Consider the following 20,930-nt stretch of genomic DNA (forward strand, 5'->3'; position numbering starts at 1 on the left):
ATGATTATTTATCAAATGTTGCACTCCATTTTTATGCAGATGATACAGTTATCCATTACTCATCCACTTCAGTAATGCAAACCCTTGAATTCTTGCAGTCTGCCTTTGATGTTTGTTCAGTCTCATTTGACTCGACTTAAATACTGACAAGTCCAAAGTCATGTTATTTTCAAATGGCAAGGAGTTACCATCAAATCTTTGTGAGATCTCAACTGCTCAGGAGACTGAAGTTGAAATGGTCACAACATAAAAGTATTTAGGTATTATTATAGATTATAGATCAGAACTTTTAGAAATCTTGTTTAAAAGCTGAAACTTAAATTAAGTTTCTTTTTAGGTCACTTAATTTAAGTTTCCTAAAGTTTTCCTTATGTTTCTCCCTCCAAGCAAGGAAGAGATTTTGACAACTTCTTTACCTTTATTAGGCTATGCCCATCTGCTCTTTATGAATGCACCTGCAGTACCTAAAAAAGCTGGATACTGTATACCACTGTGCTTTACTGGCTGTGGGAATCTCATACACTGCTGTGCTCTTTATGTTGCTGTTAAATGGCCTCTCTGTATATCTGCAGACTTCTTCTTTAGTTAACTTCTATATATAAATCTCTCCTTGGGCTGGTTTCTCCTTATCTGTGTGCATTCACGTGTAAAAACCAAAATCTCTCACGAATCTCTCAATCTCTCTCTCTCACGATATTCTACAGATGTTGGTCCCCAGAGTTAGAACAGAATGGATAGGATATATATACTATATATACCTACCTTCCCTCCCTGGCTATTAGTCTCTTTGTTTGGCACTGATGTATTGCACAGCAGGGCTAGAGGTGACACAAGGTGACAAGCTAGTGCTGCAGCTCAAATATAGGAAAAAATAAAAAATGCAGGCATGTTTAATTTTGCATGTAATCACAGTACAGGTGTTAATCAAGAAGCAAAGTATCACATTAGCTATGAACAGTATAATAGACTGAAAGAGTGACCCTAAAAACATAAATCATTGAGGTTCTGACAGCCAGTATTTACTTGTCTCTTTTCAGCAGTGTCAAACTGATCGGTGGGTCAAAGGATATAGGCATGATGACCCACTTGAGGCATGGGTGTCTAACCTGTTTAATCTGCCATGGCCTAAATAGCTGGTGTACAGAGCATCACTAACTTCAGCTTTCCTCACTGATCACAAGGCAGACACTGGGCTGATGTACCCATGACTAACACTAAATGACCCCTGAAAGCTATAATTGTCAGTTCTTCTTTGTGCACAAGAGGATGAAGGTGTGGACTGACCTTGTTTTCACCTATTTTAATGACCAAGTGTTCATCTAGGAGGGCCAGCACGCTATCTGTTAACTGCTGCCACCTCTGATGCGGGGAAGGACATTATCAAAGACAAGCAGAGTAAAAGACTGACATTAAAGAGCTCACAGTCCAGTGAACATAAAGGGATACTCATTTAGAGACAGAGGAAACTGTACGTTGACTCATACATACAGATGAGCCGACTTGAGATATGACAGTTTATTTCAACGTGGGTCTTATATTTGTAGTTTTGGTCATTATTCCTCTCAGTATTGATAACCTTTCATCCACCAGTAATGAGATCTGCGAAAACAGAGATATGGGAAAGCAGGGACACAATTAAAGCGTCGGGCACGGCAAGAAACAAAAGCAATCAGATGATCATACACACACACACACACACACATAGCCAAACCTATTCAGAAGAGAAAATGAAAGCAACCAGTAACATTATTATCCAAACTGTCTGTTGTAAACATACATGAGAGTTTACAGGCCAACTTCCTGGTTTAATATTAACCAACCACACTTACCATAGTTATTTGTGTGGGCTGAAGCTGAGTGTAAATTACCTTTGGCATAAAATTAAAAACAGTAACACTTGATTACATGCATAGTGTCGTGTGAGTCATTTGAGCGTGTGAATGCAGCATGGGAATGGCACCCACGATGAAAGCTACTCTATAGAGAGGTAATTATGGAATGTAAATATATTTAGAGGAAATATATTACAGGGTTTGGTTTCATAGAAATCTTTAAGACCCCCTCCACCCAAACATGTATGTTGCTTATTGTTGCTTCACTGTGATGTTTTGAGATGTCTGAGCTCACTTCAAATCCCAGTTTAGGACATGTACCTACGAGTTTGGAGATAATTATGGTCCAGTCTGCATCTTACACAAGTGTGATGTGGAAACCTGAAAGCTCATGCACTGAGAATAGATGTTACAGTTAAGTGGGACACGTCTTGTGTTTAGCAATTAAAGTTTTGAAATACAGTATTTGCTTAGTGATAGATTATGGATTTTTCAATCAGGGAGGAGTAGTTGTAATTTTAAGAATTTCTAATAAGATAATTGAAATTTTTTGTTGAAAAAAAACCATATTACACAATTTATCATTCAAAGCAGAGCATTTTTAATTGTCTTAAACATGTCTGGAGGGGATCTTTAAAGGGTAGTTTCACAATTGTTTAAGCTTGTCTTAAAACAATAGTTGGGACACATTTTTTCTTGCTCTTCCTGTTCATACATACCACTAAGAGAGGGTTAGGGTAAGTGTTAGCCATCCAATGTAGTCAAATCAAATGAATATCTTTCAAAGATACCTTCTTTTTTGTGCCATATTGCCTCATTTTGTTACAATTTTCTCAGTTTGACAAACTCAGATGGCCGAAGCCTCATTTAAGCCTCAGATAAACTTTTAAATACATTTTTTGCTCATACTGAGGACAGATGATTTTATCCAACATTACTTGTGTTCAACACCCTTCCATTATCCATTATTCCATACTCACACTACATCTTGCTCACACGCACGACACACGGATACCTGACAGCCCTCTATAATTTAACAGGACAAAGAAGGAAAATGAGGGTCCTATTGAGGAACAGGTGGGTGGGTTGAGCTAATGAGTAAGCCTATTCTTTAGGATTACCTCGCTGTCACGGTGCAGGATCACAGTGAACAGCTCATCCCCAACGCTCTCACGAATACCATCAGTTACATGTCACACACTCCTTGTGTGCTGACAGGTACAGGCCTCTGGCATGTAGCAGTATGCCTGGAAGACCTCTCACCCCCTCCCAGTGTAAAACCACCAAGACAGCAATTAAAAGAGGCATTTAAAGATGGCCACAGTCTGTCAATTCATGATTAGAAAAAACATTCCTTTGCTCCCTCCTTTGTGATCTTTCTCTTGATTGGCAGACAGCTGATGTTCTAATGTTACTGTGCTTTCATAACCAAACCTCAAACACAATCAAATGTGCTTATTCCCCCTTGCGCATACGGCCTCCCACACAAACATACACATGGTCCTGTAATGCTATTTTGCCAACAACATCGTAGGAACAACTGATGACACTGACGACAGAAAGAACGGAGCGGTGATGACAGGATAGCAGGCGGTGAGCGCACTTCCACAGAAACAGCCTGTTGTGAGAAATGATCCACCGTTGACGGCAGAGACGCTTCCAACAGGTGGCTTGACAGATGCTCTATGTGTGGATTGTATCTTAAACTTTTTTTTCTACCCATTCCTTCAAAACATAAGAAGAGAGATTATTAACATTTCAAGGACAAAACATCATAGTTGACAAGCTTTATGCAAATTAGGGCTGTGGCGAACCAGTTTAGAGGAGATGAGAAATAAAGGGACAGATAAAGCAAATGCAGTGTTGACATGGATTTATAATTTTCGTATTGATTTGTGCTCACCCTCTGGCACTTTGAGGTGCTTGGACGCCTCTGGAAGTCCATGGATTATCAATTCCAATGCTTTTTGACATGCTGAGAATAAAGATTATTTCTTCACCTAAAGCAAACAGGAGAAATGTTTTGCTATAAGAAATAATATACAGTGCGTGTTTGTGTCTTATCATCTTTAACCTCTCTAACCTCTCTCTAACCTTAGTCTGGAAAAGTTGATATCATATGTGGCAGATGAGTGTTTTCCCAGTATGTCTGCTTATTATTAAGATAATCATTACCATTTAAGTTGGATGATGAATATATTATGTAAAAAGTTGCGGTACAGAATTAGGCCATGCAGTATCATTACGGGAGTGTAAACTGACATCCACACTACCACTAAGTGACCTAATGTTAACCCTCTACCACTCCCTCACTTTTTGGAAACACAGTTCATCTATGAGCCTGAATTAATGTGGAAAAAATTAAATTGCCATTTGTAAGCTACTAGAAATTTGCAAGGCAGTCTAATAATAAGTGTTTGCAAGCTGACTGATGCTGTGCTCACGTCACACAGAGGGAACATATTTGCCATTTTCCAGCTTATAAAACCCATATCCAAGTCGTAACTTTCACCAGCTGATGGATGTGTTTTTTTTCCCAGAGCTCTGATATATCCAACTTGGCTTTAAGTGTTATGTAAATGTCTTGAAAAGCAAACAAACATGGATGGATTGATTCAACCGAAGTTAAGAGTAAATAAAGATTCATTTAAATCTCTTTTTTAATCAAAAACAATATTTTTAATCTCCACACAAAAATCAGCTCTGGCTATCTTACTGTAGCTTATTGCGTGATAACTATTAATTTCAGTTTCTGGACCAATTAACATTCATCTGGCCCTTGATGTTGGCATTTTAATACTGGATCTAGCTCATTATATTATATCAGGGCCAACTGGAAATGCAAAAATCTATTAAGGAAATTACAAATGTGATTTTCCCAGACATGCAGTAAGAAAGGATGTCCTATAAACTGTGTAGCCTTTCTTATCATGTCCTAAACAGACATTACACATCATGTATACATGTATGCATGCCATTGCTTTGAAGTCTAGATCTTGTGGCTGTGACATTCAACCTGTCTGATGTGTAACTGCTGTGATTAGCATTTATTTTGGAGTAAACAGCATTGCACTTGGTCTTGACACAGCTGTGGGAGATGAGCGTGACTTTAAACGGACGTGATGAGTGAGACCAATTAAAGCCGGGGTCAAAAGTAAAGATCAGAGGATGCGTCACTTAAAACGCCGCTTTCAAAAGATACACTGCATGCGTGAGAAGGCTGCAAAGATATTTCACAGGGATTCTTACATTTTCACTTAACTATTTTGTTCTCATTCCATTAGACAGAGCAACCTGGTCTTAAAATGTAAACAAATATACAGCATGTTGTTACGGTTACCCATAGATTTTCTCCTCTAGTTGTGTCTGTATATATATATATTGAGTCTAGCCTGTCACTATATTTCACCTCAAGAGAAATCTAATAACCTGTATGCTGTATATTGTTCAGGTTTCTCATAAAAGCATTCCTCACTGGGATAAGCTTTAATGGCTGTTATTTATATTTGGGCTGGGCAGGTTTATTTTGTGCGCCTACAGAAATCATTACACTTCCCCTTGGGAAAGGCTGTAGCAACACGTGTTTCACCCTTGCAGATGACTCAGCGATAATATGTTTTCCCCTCTATCGGTTTTTCCTTCGGTGTTATTCGTTACCTTCCACAGGGGTCATTAAAAAACAACAAGGGGAGACGGACAGAGGCCACATATAGCGGGGCTTTCCTTATGAGCTTGTAATGAGGAAGGAACAATTTCTGATTATTGAATCCACACAGTCTAAAGCAGAGGGAACGAACCTCTAAGGGAGCTATAAAGTATTTCATATAATGTAGATTGCATGTGTAAAGTGCATGGTTTGGTGAAAGGAAAATTCACTTCAGGATATTTACACTTCTGGCTCCACCTTTAGCAGACTGAAAAGAGATATATAAATCAGTAACTTGTTATACTTTGAAGTGAAGTTATCAGGAAATGAAAAGGTGTCGTAACGTTATCAGGGAAATGATATCAAAAAGAGTCAATTTGTCAGCTGAACTGGAATGAACAGATGGCTGATTGGCATTAACATGATAGTAAGAGCACTTTCCCCTGTTAGTGCAACCACACCTGTCAAACACAAAACAGATGCACACAATGCAAACATAATAGACACATCTCCATCATATGCAAACAAAAAAGCTCGGTTATAGTAAAATGCAACTGTACCGTCTCTTTCCACACCTTTTTAACACCTCTCTTTGTCAAACACAAACACAATCAGCACCTCGTCAAACAGCTGCTGTGCACCTTCGTCAGGTTTGCTTCCAACTGAAAACCCCTAAAAGCTGCATAGGCACATAAAACACAGGAACATTTGGATTATAGCAGCTGCATAGGCCATAAAAATTGTGGCAAAAGCTGCTGCTCACTGGAGCGTACACAGTGGTTCAAAACTGATTAGGTGAAGTATTCCACTATTTTATTTCCGCAGTTTTAACAGCAAAGGTGAGAGCATAATGGATTCTTGAAAGGCTACCAGAACTATAAAGAAGATCAAACAGAGGTTTAAATGCTCTTCAGTATTAAAGATCAGGTAAGCCAAGTACTTATAAAAGGAATAAAAACGCATTACAACATTCAAAAGGGGATGAAAGTAAAAGTAAAATAAATGATAAATTATATAACATAATATGAAATAAAAATATTATTAGGCACATATATAAAAGTTATAGTGTTGTTGCAGTGCAAAAATAAAATAACCCTGTTTAATAAAGCAGTAATAAAGTGAAAAGAAGGAGACGATGCGAGAGGTTTGTTCCAGATTTGCAGAAGCAAAGCAGTCCCAGATGACCTGAGATCAGAGAGACGTATTTTGGGCCTTAAACATTTAGTAGGGGAAGTTTAAAATAAATTCTTTAACACATAAAGAAGATGGAAAAAGGCTCAAACAGCCAAGAGGATGCGGATAACGATTGAGGAAATGTATAATGATGTTTACATATTCCACACTTTAATTTAAATCAGCAGCAGTCTGAAGGAGCTGGAGCTGTCTCAAAGTGTTTCCTTTACTTCTCACTATAATGCAGTTTTAAGGGGTTCATTCAGTATTTTTGTTACTGTGAAGAACCCAAAATATACTGGTTCCTATTCATTTAAAGATGTATAATAGTATAGCATATCTATATATAAATAGATTGATATGTTTTTTTAATCAAGTACTTTGTTCAAACAGCTTGGCACTGAAGATTTTAGCGAATACTTCTGAAAGTATTTGGAATATTGAATTTTCAGCCACAGATAGGCTTATGTTACTGTAGGATGGTGTATGTGGGATAAACTACAGTGCCCATATTCATTGGAACATCTCCAGCACTACAACAGTGTGGCTACTCAACATTTGTTAGTAGAATCAGTTCATTGATGAATTTGGACTTTAAATTGGATTTGTTGAGAACAACCAAACACTAAAAATACAGAAAATCACCACAATTATCCTTTAGGGTCCCAGTGGAGGAAATGTTAGCACATGTCTATTAACTACTCGGTGAGTCAGATATAAATTGGAGCAGTAACTGTATATGAGCAGGGATTTTGTTTTTGTAATGTAATTTGAGGTAGTGGAAACATGCACAGATCAAACAGAGGAGGCTTCAGGGAACTCTAACATATCATGCTTATTTTTGTTGTCGTTTTTATGTAAAGTACAAAATGGTCTCTATCATGCAAACCATATTTGAACCAGTACAAGTTGAGCCAGTCTGCAGTAACTGCTTTTGACGTTATCAGTGTAAATATTAAAATCAGACACATTAAAATCAATGCAAATAACAGAGTTTATCAAGATGGCCCCATTTTTCTACTATAGCCCAGAAAGGACAAAACAAACACTGGCTCTAGAGAGGGCCTTTTATGTTCTTTCACAAGTTTTAGCTATTGTAGGTTCTCCTACATGAATAGAAAGGGAGGGGCTCGGATGCTACTCAGTTGAAATCAGATGCCACTCAATCCTACGCACTAATCCTTTAAAAAAACAACCAGACCAAATCAAGTCTAAATTAAAATCATAAAATCAATTCTATATGTAGTAATTAATGCATGAATTATGTGGGTTTCTCCTGCAAATGACATTAAGTAATGCTAAATGCATTGTGAGATTGTATCTGATAAGGAATGGATGGGGTGTAATAGGTAATAGGATTTACCGTGGTGCCAAATAGGAGAAATAATAAGGTGCATATTGGGTTTGGAGCAGGGACCCTGTTGATCTCAGGCATCTGATCTTCTGTCTAAAAGAGGAAGAGCAAAAGAGGCACAGATGTAGCGTATGAAATACATTACTGCTGTCAGACATGCCTGGGAACTCCAAATGAGGTGTTTCTGTTTTTATTTTTAGCCTTTATAGACAGGTTTTTACTTTAAACTTTATACTCATAAAAGTCTTTGGAAAAGTCTGTAACGGATCACTAATTTGGTGACAAGGTTGTTTTTTGCTACACAAGATATCACGCTCGACCCAGTACTAATGTGTTTTTGTGATTGCGATTCGGAGGTGCAGTCAGACAGGAAATCATTGACATTCATGCACCTGGTCTGCCACCTGTCATTGCTGGCAACTGAACGGTTGCTTTCCCGCACATCTGTTTACACTGTTGGAGACGCTTCACATTCAGAGCTAAATGACATAAAACTAAAGTGACGTTTGTACCCAAGCTGAACATTTATATTTCAACCAGTTTACAGTTTTATTGTAATGACACCTTCACACAGCCCAATTTTTTTTATCGTCACAATAAAAACAAAGCACTGTTTCACAAAAGTCATTTTTATCAATACAGTCATGTCTGAATATATAAAACATGAGCACACAGCAAGGAAACACACCTGTTCATCTGTTTGCACAGTTACACTGCTACATACAATACCCTTCACAAAGCACTGTAAAACATTACAACTCCTGTATGATAATAAATAAATAAAAGCACAAACATATATACATGGTACTAAACTCACATCAAAATACTGCCACTACCTTATTGTCCCATTAGGAAACTATGACAGCAATTAAACCAATGCATCTCTTGCATCTGTAAAAAACATCAAGGGACACTTAAAGCATTGGCACAGGAGACTTAACTATACATAAAAATGCCCATGAGAGACATTATGTAAATATACCACATGAATATTCAAGTGTAATAGTTAAGCATTAAGCATGACAGTATCAATAAGGGCACTTCATATGGTTCAGGGTGCTAGCCAGAATAATTTTAGGACGTCTTTCACCCTTTACAGTTTGTATAAAGTAAAAAAAAAAAAAAGATAAGTAATAGACTGAGAGTCTACAGCCAGCAGCTCTGTGAGACTGTAGGCACAGCGTTATTTGGAGCTAAATGCTAATCTCACCATGCTAACATCGTAATGGCAATGCTGACATGCTGATGTTCAGCAGGTTTAATATTTGCATTGTTCACCATCTCAGTTTAGTGTGTTACCATGCTAACATTTGCTAATTAGCACTGAACACAAAGTACAACTGAGGCAGATGGGAATGTCGTCAGTTTTGCAGGTATTTGGTCATACAATGAAGTACTGGACAAGTTTAAATTTAGACCAGAAGACAGTGCTAGTTGAAAAGTTAAGGATCACCAAGGTTATTACAATTCATCCTGAGCTGGGATATATACGTAGATGTGTTTACTAGTTCTGTTATGCATGACACAGACTGCTCAACACAGCATCCATCTTTCAAAGCACAGTTATTGCATCAAGATGTTTCCTCGCCTCGCTTTACCACGCCAAAAATCACACAAACACTTCAAATGAGGCTTTCTTTTTTTTTTTTTTTTTACATTTTACACTCGTGTCAAAGAGGTGTTGCAGCTGCGCACTATTTAAAAGTGGGCCATTTCAATAGTACAGACTGAAAAAAATAACAAAAGTAAGACCACTTATATTCTGACTAACTGCTAACTGTTTCATCATGGTATCAGAATGTAATATCAATAGTTGCTCTGCAGATGTTTTGACCGTATCAAATGCTTCGAAACAACAAACTATTTTTTATCGAATTACTGATTGTATTGAATCAGTGTTTCATGAAAGCTTTGTTTACCCCATCACTAACCTTTACCAAATTTAATGGCAATCCAGTATTAGAAGAAAAAGTCAAGGAATCACCAAATTAATTAAGATCAATCCTCTGGGGATCATGAATGTCTGTACAATATTTCATGGCAATCCAACCGATAGATATATATTTAAGTCTGGACAAAAGTGGTAAGCCAACTGACATCCCAACATGCTCCTGCACCACAAGTCCCTTTTTACATTTAGCAGTAACAGCTGCACTCAAAAGAAGCTTGGATTTCTGTGCTCCGATAAAACTGACATATTAGCACAGCTGCAACATCTTTCTTAAATCAACATCTGCGCTCCCTTCTCTTAACAAGAAATACATGCTCCAGATAAAAAGGAATAAATGATGGCCACAGGCAGCGAGTCTGAAAAAAACGTGGGACTGACGCTGTCACACCTCATCTTTCAATTCTAATGTTTTGTGCTTCACGTTATGCTCGGCTTGTAAATAAACAGAGCATTTCTGATAAACCAAAGAGGGGCTGTTTACTCCAAGGCAAGACAATCACCCGCTAGGGAGATGCAGCCTGATGTTTCACTGATATTGGGTGTACGCTTCTTCTCTCTCTGTGGTAAATTTAATAAATACAGAGCTTGAGGGATGAGATATGTTGGACCTGAGAAAAGAAAGAGGGGAGGGGGGGGGGCAGTAAGGCGCAGAGAGGGGGAAAGAAGGAAAGGTGGGGCTGCAGGGGCCCAGGCAGTCAATAAAGACCCCACGCATACACACACAAAAAACAGAAAATAGACATTGAACACAGTATGGTGCCTTGAGCTAAGGTGCATGACACATGTGAGATTAAATCTGAAACAACCTCAGTTTCTTTATCTCTGTTTCTCAGTCCGTGTTTCCAGTAACTCTCCATGTTACAAAAAAGACAACAAAAAACAATCTTTCAAATATTGAAAAAAAACAAAAACAAACGAAACACAAATGCTGTACAAGACAAGTGTTTATACAGAGAAATACTTCCCTGGGTTCAGTCCTGATTCTGATGCGTCATGATCTTCCTCCAAGTGCTGCTGGGTTGGTTGTTTCAAGAGTCTGAAATGTATTAACATTCAGAGGTATACGATGGTTTCTTCCCTGCCCTCCTCCCCACCGCTGTCAGTCTCCAAGGAAACCAGTGCGCTGAGGTCCAACTGAGGGTCACCGGGATGCGAGAGCACCGGATACGGGTCAGCTCCGCTTGCTGTTGACGACCAAGTCTCCCCGATGTAGCTGTGACTGTTATGATCTGAGTGGGCACAAGAAACACACAGCATTAATACTTTGTGTAGAGCAAATATGTCACTACTGCTGCTGATAATAATAATACATTACTAGTTCATAATTGTAATAAAACATTGGAAAAATGAAGGGAAGAATCGATGAAATAGAAGGAAACCAGATAAATTAATACAATCTGATTGAAGTCAAACTAAAGAGACTTCATCATTTACTATGAAATGATAAATAATCACCAGGATGAGACATGAAGCCACTTGTTTAATGAGCTCAATCTAATTGCTTGGGCCACTATCACCTACTGTATATAGATCAACCACAGCTGCTGCATCCCAGTCTGCTGCTTCCTCCTGCACCCTGAGCATTATATTTAGGGCCCTATTTTCGTGATGGTGCTACGATCAGCGCAAGTAACACTCTGGTATGGTATTTTCCAGAGCTTGAAATTTGCTTTGCCCATCTGTGTGGTATTTTAGTGCCCAGTGCTGCACACATGGCGACACAGTGCAAATTATACTACGAGCAAATGCACAGTAATAACAAAAATAACGGTCCTCCTCCACTCAAAAGTATGTTTTGCTTGCTGCTTAACATGACAGTCTAAATTATGTTTTAAAACTTCATCCACACTCTAAGGAATACAATCCTCGTAAAGACATGTTTATTTACAGATAAAGCAGTCACATTTAAAGTCCCTGGAGTTTGACACTAGACGGCTGTTTTCACATTCATCAGCTGAAACTGGAAAGTTTCTCTCTCAATGTTTTTAGGAGCATGATTTGTGACAGCACAACTTTTTTTGGAGTGATGGTTCAGTATGCAACAATAGAAAAGGAACATTTCAATTGCACACTTAAATGACTGAAAATATAAATATTTGCAATATTAACAGATCCAGGAGTAGATGTAATTTTAAAAATCTGTATGTTAGTTAAGTTCTTATATCTTTTTATGGACAAACCATATCAGACACAAATTATTAGTCCAGGATAAGTATTTGTATTTGTCTTAAAATATGTTTTTAAAGTGTAAATATACTATTTTAAGGCAAGGCAAGGCAGTTTTATTTATATAGCGCATTTCATACACAATGGTAACTCCATGTGCTTTACATAAAACAGAAAAACATGTAATTTGAGAAACAATAAAACATACAATTAACCTCCCACCCCTCACCTCCCACACTAATAATAAAAACAAAGTACAGACAATGTGTTTATCTCACTATCTAATTTATATAGTAGTAGGAAAAGCTTCTCCTTCAGTTCATGTGAAGGCAGCAGGATGGATAAATTGATAAATCTGCAGCAATAGATTTCAGAAGTGCCATGCCAGGGCGCAGCGCCAACACTGTCCACTGTTTCCTATATTAAATCACATATAGTCACGTCTGCTGTTTACATGGGAGGCGTCAGATTACCGGCACTCATCAGTCCTGTGCACCATTGTCTCCTTTCAAACACTCTTTTCACCAGAAGTGATGTCTCATGTTTGATTCATTAAATGCTATACAGCGTTGTCATGTCAATTTCAATACACTGTGGAAATGTACTGCATGAGATACAGCAGAACTAATGCTGAAAAAACACTGGATTGATGCTATCACATATACTGTCATAGCAACATCAACATTTTTTAATAGTTATTTAAATTGTCATGCACTAATTAACTGTAAAAACCAACACCATCCACCTCCGGCTGTAGATTTGAGGTGTCACTTTGTATCTCTCTACACCATCCAAACAGTGATGTGATTTTTCTTGAGGAGCATTTTTCTGACTGATTGGCACAGCTGTTTCAGATCTATGAGAGCAGTAACGTAACTGGCCGAGGGTGTATTTATTAATCACGGCACCTTCCGCTTTATATTCTATTTCACCAAGCCCTTTTGCCCTTTTGCACTGCTGCACCTACATGGACCAAAATAGCAGTTGCTTTTAGCACTCGCGTGATTAAAATAGAGACGGAAAGAAAACAAAGATTTCCAAGATATCCATCATTTCCTCTCTACTTAAAGTTGTCAGTTTTGTCATTATCTTTGTCAGCATAATCTGTCATCATGGTCGGGATTTGCCGACATCTGCCTCCTCACACTTGACAGCTGACAAGAAGAGATGAGGAAACCAGGGACCGGAAATTAGGAATGATAAACAACCAAGATCTTGGTGACAAGCCTTAAACCAGATTACAAAGATTTAAAAAATATTATATCCCTACCACCTTCAGGCACGCTATTGCTGTCGTGATAAGGGGCCTTTCTCTTCAAGGATCAATAACAGTATTATTGAATTAAAGGATCTCAAAGAGAAACTGTTTGTGTGGGTGGTTTCTGGTTGGGAATGTGCCTGTGCGCGTGTGCTTACATTCTTACATTTGTGTGCATGGTGGGTGCTGTCGAACATTAGGGCAGGTGTGCTGTCATGGTAACAGATGGCGTGAACTATAAATTGCCTCATTGTGTCCCTGTAGGAAAGTGTCTCTGTTTGATTAATTATATAGGAGTCTGTTAGAGTAGCTCTGTTAGCCACCATATAGGCCTGGTCTCTGATAGATGAGACATCAGGGTGCAGCCAGATGAAAAAAAGTCACTCAATCCTTGTCTCAGAGCTTTGTCCATGAAGTAATACCGTTTTAGCATTATTAATAAGCTGCAACACAAACAGCAAATGCTATTTAAAGAAAGCAGTTAAGAATCCAACATGTGTGAGTAATCGTGATCTCATGATGAGCAAAATAATCATTTGTATTACAGCATGGCTCAATGCTTTGTTCAAAAGTCACACAGCAGGTTTGGTTCCCACAGAGGGAGTAATAATAGAAGAATTATAAAAGGTATGCGTTAATCTACATACTGTAAAGTGCACCAGTTTCATCTCTCTTGTCTCCTTCAGCCGACTCATCATGCTCATCTTCTTTGTGTGACAAGGTGAGCAACAAAAACCTGATACAACTCATCAGATGAAACGTCATTTTGAAAAATTCCATCCAACTGGTTTCCCGAGATTATATTGTGCAGAGACAAATTATGGAAATCCACTGAATGAAAAAGGGTGTGCATGTGTGTGTGTGTGTGCGTGCGTGTGTGTGTGCGTGTGTCTGCGTGTGTGTGTGTGTGAGACGAAATCTTCACATACTCAGGTGAGGATGAGAAGTGAGATCATACTTTGATCCGTGTGACTGGCGGCACAATGGTGAATTTGCATTTGAAAGAGATTTCTTCTCTTTTCTGTTCCAAAAAAAAAAAGAAAAAAGAGATGCCAGGTTTCTCGACATACCAGGCAACACATATTCCCGTACATGGTAGGAAAGGAGCTTTTCAAATCTGAGATTGCACATAAAATACAAAAGTTTCTCCTTGGAGAGGTTTAAATTCAGCATGAAATTGTGTGGAGTTTGGGGGATTTTATTCAGTATTCAATCGCAGGCCCTCATGGGATCCACTGAGGAATGCATTGTGAGTAAATGTCAGCTGGAATACACCCTGTGTTGTTTATTGCAACCAAGTACACACCCCAGGCTTGTTAACAAGTGACTCAGATTTTCACTGGAACTCACTTGTGTGCTCATTAATGAGGAAAGGTTAATAAGCTGATCAATGAGAATGTGCTGCCTGCTTTAGCTGGTAAACAATACCAGAAACTGTGCATCAGCCGCAGTAAACGCTGACCCTATTTTTACAAGAGCTAAGTCGCATGTAACCTGTAATTTTCCCTGCCTGTCATCATTATTTGAATGAACGGTGCATGAATGGATGAATGGGGACGAGTGAGTGTGAGAATGTCGCTGACACCTCCTGAGTGAAACTCATATTAATACCTGTCTGCATCTCTCATTTCAGAACCTCGCCCCTCCCCCCTTTCGCCTGATGCGATGACAAGTCATGCTGTAATGAGTTCTGTAAAGATTTTTTTTTAGATCGATGTCCCAATCAGTCAGCCATCGCCTGTGAACTGTGATTCACGTGCTGTTGTCTACCCTGACAGTCGATAGATAGAGAAACCATTGATTTTTCTTTTCCTTTGCCAGGCGAGGACCCCTGCTCACTGCTGGTGCAGGTGGAAATGCTGGTGGTGGAGAGGGGGGGGTGGTTTCTTTGTCAGGAGATACTGATAGGAAGGACAGACAAGGCCTCACCAGGGATACAGCCTTGAGAGCGGAGTATGTGTGTGTGTGTGTGTGTGTGTGTGTGTGTGTGTGTGTGTGTGTGTGTGTGTGTGTGTGTGTGTGTGTGTGTGTGTGTGTGTGTACAGTATGCTCTCACACACATGGGCGAAACCGGCGTAGGCAGTGTTTGTTTACATTCTCACAGGTTGCAGATTTCTTATTTTTGTTGAGAAGCAAAAACAGCATGATAACATATTAGTGTCCAATACGAGATGCACTTTAGATAGTAATGTCACACCAAGATACAGGATACTAAAAATATATATAGTCATTAAAAACGGTGGAATGATTATAACAAAAAGAAGACATTTAGCACTAAAAACACTGTTGCTATGAAACATATTGACTTGATTTGACTAATAGAATGGCTAAAACCTCATATTCATTTTAAATTAACAGTTTTGTATAAAAGGATGGCTGTGGATTTATTCCCCCATCACTTACATTGCATATTATGAAGGAATCTCTTAATAGCCATTATGAACAGGAGTAATGATTACAGCAAGAAAAACATGTGTCAGTGTTTGTTTGGGCACCTGACTGTTGTTTTAAGGCATGCTTTTATGGGTAAGCTGTGATTTCTGCTTTTTATTGTCTTGAATAAACAAAAACATAAAAAATGTATCAACAAACCAGACAGCCAACAAACTAATTAAACCAACTATAATTACAGAGCCTCGTGTACCCATCAGATGCCATTCAATTAGAATATTGCACTTAATTTCCCCCATCTATACCAAATGATAAAACATGGACTTAGTAGTAATTCTTACCAATGGGCATCTGCTCCAGTCCGAGCCTTCCTGCAGGACTGTAGAAGTATCCGGGACCCATCGTCCATCCCTGTGAGTCTGAGTGCGGATTGTGTTGGGTCTTAGCTATGGAGGTCTGTCTGCTGTTGGATCTTGCCAGCAGGGTGTTGAGACAATTGTGTGCACTGGGGTCATTTCCTTTGTGGCGGACGTGGCGGTTGTTGAGGCTGGCGCTGCCGAACGCAGCCTCGTTCACGAACACGGAGCCGTTACCAGCATGGTCTCTGGGCTGACTTAGTGCAGACTCCTAAGGGAGAGAGCAAATGTCACTGTCATATTCAGAAACAGAGCTGAAATTCAGAGGAAGCTTATGTTTTTGCCCTGATGAAATTCTCTGAAGCAGGATGGTTGGTTTCCCCACTAGTAAATCCACTCAACAATGCCCTTTGAGATTCACTGATGCATCTGCACGAGGGTTCAGGAAATATAACTAATGAAACCTAAAAAAGGCTCTTTTGCTATACATGTAGGTCAATTTCTCTAATTCAAAAGAATTACAGGAGCCAGCCACCCAAATTACAAAAAAATAAATTTTCCTACTTTCCTGTGATGGCACCAAGTAATGAGAAAATAAAGTTGGATAATAGTACATTTTTTCAGGTCCTTAATTCTTATGCTAATTTGCTAGATATTTTCTGAGTAATTTATAGTCATATAATGGTCAATTTTGAGGATATTTTACACAGTGGGTGGTAAGAAAACACAGCAAAATAGAGTTTAGTTGTTGGTTTATTTGGTGAACACCCACTCATTATATACGGGTTCCTACAGAGTGGTTAATTTGCAAAAAAAATCCTAATAAATGAGACTCCTGACAATTATTCTGTCAGTGTGTGGTTTTGAATGTCAAATTATAAATTAGCATGTACATTTTTTTTCCTGAAAAATTAGCTGCTGTGACTTTTAATTCTTTTAATTTGGGTTAACTCACCCTTTAATGCATGCAAAACGGTGTCACTGCTGCAGTTTGGTCAATTCCCCAGTCCCTCCTCCTGTCCTCTCGTCTGTCTCATCCTCACATCAACATGGCCTTTTCTCTGCTGAGCTGAACCACCGTAGCTAATTACAAAGTACCTCAGAGCAGGTGTGAGTGTACGTCATTCGATCTGTCCCTGACCCTGTGAACTGCTGCCTCGGGCTAAAACATTAGCGAGGGAACATTAGGACCTCCGCTGCCTCTGCTCGCCTTTTGTTGGACCACTGCTGTTAATGCAGACTCCGCACTGACTAAAATAAATGAATGGAAATAAATAAGCTTGCAAAAAGCCGAGAGAGCCTCATCACGTCTAGACATTGAAAAGCGCAAGGTGGTGTGTAAATCAGTGAGGGAGAGAGGGAATATTGTAACAAGAGTCTGCTCATTTGGCTGTCTATTCAAGTATTTTCTGTGTGTGTCTTTTGAACCATCACACCTGCTGAACTGAGCAGCATAAAAGCTGAACCCAGGAAAGGCTCACATTGATGTATTAGCCTCACCAGTGCTGCTTTTTCCATGTGAAGTACATTGAGACTTAAAGGGCACAGAGAACAGTGCGCGCTTTATCCTCAATGCCTTCCAGCAGCGGGGGACATTTCTCTGTAGTGCTTTTCAAACAAAGTGTCGATAATTTAAGTCCTTTTGGACACGATTGATTGGTTTCTTGGGCTGCGTGCCTCTGGTTTTAATTATTTTGTCGGAGCTTTTATTTGCAACGGTTTAATTATCATCAATCATTAAGATGTTTATTGGTGAGTGGAGCTGCTGGAGCACTAAGACAAATGATGCTGAAATAGCTCTCATTATCGCAGGTCATATATCAAGAGGGGATTGAGCTGCTTGTGTAAATGAGTGAACCAACGTAACTCAGGCTGATAGCTGTCTGAGAAAAGCTTCTCATTAATAGCTGTAGCCAAGGGCTCCATAAAGACTGCATATCAACCTCACAGTCAGGGTCAAGAACTTTAGTCAGCAGCATTACAAAGCTCTTAGTTTCAACCTCATAAGTTATTGTGAAACCCTTACACAAAAGAAAGAAAAAGTTGTCAGTTGTGTTCCACCCTTACCTGCTGCTCATCTAGAGGGATGACCATGTGAGGAATCATAGTGGGCAGGCTCCTCTGCCGGCCGTGCCTCCAGTTTTGGAGCAGCTGTTGCTGGTTCTCCAGCCGCTCGCGCTCCCTCTCCACACTCCTCTGGCCCTCCCTGAGCCGCTCCAGACTCTGCTGGTACTCCTCCAGCTGTTCATCCAGCTCTTCCCTCTCTCGCCTCAGCCTCTCCACCTCCAGGTGGCACTGCCTCTCCCTCTCCTCCAGCCTGCTCTCCTGCTCCCCCTGCTGACTCTCCCTGGCTTGGCACTCCTTCTCCCAGCGCTCCTTCTCTTGGCGCAGCCGGCCCTGGAGACGCTGAGCCGCCACCATCTCCTCCTTCCTCTTCTCCAGGTTGCGCTGCTTCTCCTGTTCTTGTAAGGTGTTGCCCCGGATGCTCGGAAGGTGGGGTCGCTGGGGGCAGGGGGAAGGGCGCCCATTCTCTTGGAGGAGGAGCTTCTGGACTTCATAGCAGCTGTCCTGGATGGTCACTGCGGCCTGGCACACAGACGGAAAGGCACAGAGATGGGATTTATGAAAATGCAAAGCTCAACGACCACTCTGACCACATGTGTATCTTCACAAGAAGTAGTAAAAGATGATGATTTGAATGGCAAAATATGGCAGTATATCTGATAGGGCTTTACTGGGTGCACTGTTTTCTTTATATATTAAAGCAACAGCCGATTGATCCAACAACAGCTGGCAGAACTGAGGTTTTCAGGTTCATGTGGAAGAAGGGATACAGAACTTTGAATATGAAAATGGCTTTGTGACCAAAACCTGCACAGATAGGCAAGAGTGTGCACACACATGCACTTATGCAAATACACACACACACACACACACACACACACGCTCTCCCTACATAAATTTACATTTTATAGCAAAGAGCAGTGTGTGTGTACAGTATGGTGAAACAAAAGATCATCTTATGCCTCTCAGCAGAAAACAGATTAGTAGGATCTTTCCTCCTGCAGCTCACTACTTTTGGCTTCAAACAGCTGAGCAGAGTGTTGATTCTGTTTACTGAATCAGGAGTGTGCAGACACATAATAAATCTTCATCTTCACTGAGTAAGACACCGATGTAGCATGTATTCGTTCATACTGAGAACAGAGGAGGTTTGTTTGTTGACTTGCTGACTGGATGATAAAATAGATGGGGGCTATAAACAGGATAAAAGGTGAAACTATACAGAATAATACACTCACCTGCAGACTGTAGAGTAACTGGGTGAGGCTTTGGACACTTCGAGCAACCTGTTAATGGACAAAACCACACAAAACACATCAGATTAAAAACACTGTTGTGATTTTCATGTCTTCATTTTTTAAAAACTTCATGTAAATATCACAGTTTTCCTGCAAAATAATGAATAATAATTTCATTTTACAATTTATTCACTGGGAACTAAAATGCTCACTTTTTCCCCTCAATACATTCCTCTCAAGGAAAGCAAGGGTCAAAATGGGGTGTTGCATTCATGAAACATTTGCACCCCCTTGAGGCTGCATGGTGCCCTACCACGCTGTTCAGATTTAAATTATCACACGGCAGCCGATAAGAAAATAACTCTCTGTTTTCAGAGTCATTTACCTCACAGGTCACAAAAAGCTGCAAACGCTAGCACAAATGCGGCATAGTAATTGGAATAAGTCTCCATATCCATTTTTAATGATGCAATACCTTTGGGGGCTAAATGGACTTCTTCTTTTATTATGAGCTTATCAATGATTCATCACATTACAACTGAAATGTAATTCTAATAGACTGCGCTGAATTATTAAAACAACTGTTGGCAATCTTGAGCCACACATCTGTGAAGAAATGGAAAGAGGTGACGTTCAGATGCAGGCTTTAAGAGGTTATAATAACCCGTAATACCTCTACTATACCTCCAGCAGAACTACAGTAATGGGGAAAACATTATATCATATTGCTGTATTAATATTTAACTCAAAACTTATGCGTTTAATTTACCATGTCGATTTGTATCATGAGGTCACACAAAAATATCTATTAACAAAATTCATTTTATACACTGTAACAGGAGCTGTGGCGTACCTTAAAGTCAAAGTCATTTGTGTCTGTTTTTTGCAAGTGAGTCGGGGACTGAAGTACAACCGCCTCGGCCCAACTCCCCTCACTGGTCTCTGGGTCCCTTGGTGAGGCCTCTGGGTCTGATGGGAGTTCCTCAAGTGTAACGGGGCTGACAGGAAACACAGAGTCTATGTCGGAGTCAGAGCTGTGACTGGATGGGGAACAGACCTTGGAGGACAGTGCGGCTTTCAGGTTCTCAGCTGGGAAACAAAAACAACACAAGTGTGAAAGTAAGTTTGAATCTGAGCATTAGTTCATGTGTTTATACTGTGAGGTTTGGCGTGTAGTTGGGTTTGAGTTTTGTGTGCCATTAAAAATAAGATTGCATTTCTTTATCAGATATTTCAAATGATCTCTTAACTAGTAAGTCAAAAAATCTTTGTCAAGTTTAGTAAGCCAACATTTGTATATGTTATTTGTATATTTATTTTATGTTGGCAAATATACATAAACTAGAGTTTAAACAATTTGGTTTATTAATTCATTTGCTACTATTTTAATAATTAATTAATTTATTAAGTAACTTTTCAAGCAAAAACACTAAAACATTTGATGGTAGCAACTTCTCAATTGTGTGACTTTGGTGTTTCTTAAATGATGGTAACCTAAACC

At 39.5% G+C, this 20,930-nt stretch overlaps 1 protein-coding gene across 1 annotated transcript in view; it reads right to left on the reverse strand.

Annotated features, from left to right (window-relative positions):
• Positions 1-10,585: 10,585 nt before the first annotated feature.
• arhgef28a (Rho guanine nucleotide exchange factor (GEF) 28a) overlaps positions 10,586-20,930 on the reverse strand; it is a 39,361-nt gene continuing 29,016 nt past the window's right edge. Inside the window, exons 31-35 of the mRNA XM_053339501.1 lie at positions 20,283-20,518; positions 19,430-19,477; positions 18,195-18,713; positions 16,113-16,398; positions 10,586-11,185 (exon numbers count right to left, since the gene is read on the reverse strand). Of these exons, the coding sequence (XP_053195476.1) occupies positions 11,010-11,185; positions 16,113-16,398; positions 18,195-18,713; positions 19,430-19,477; positions 20,283-20,518 (1,265 nt within the window). The 3' untranslated portion in view covers positions 10,586-11,009. The remainder of the gene's footprint in view (positions 11,186-16,112; positions 16,399-18,194; positions 18,714-19,429; positions 19,478-20,282; positions 20,519-20,930) is intronic.

This window comes from Scomber japonicus, chromosome 19, assembly GCF_027409825.1.
Source record: "Scomber japonicus isolate fScoJap1 chromosome 19, fScoJap1.pri, whole genome shotgun sequence".
In the NCBI taxonomy this organism is placed as follows: domain Eukaryota; kingdom Metazoa; phylum Chordata; class Actinopteri; order Scombriformes; family Scombridae; genus Scomber; species Scomber japonicus.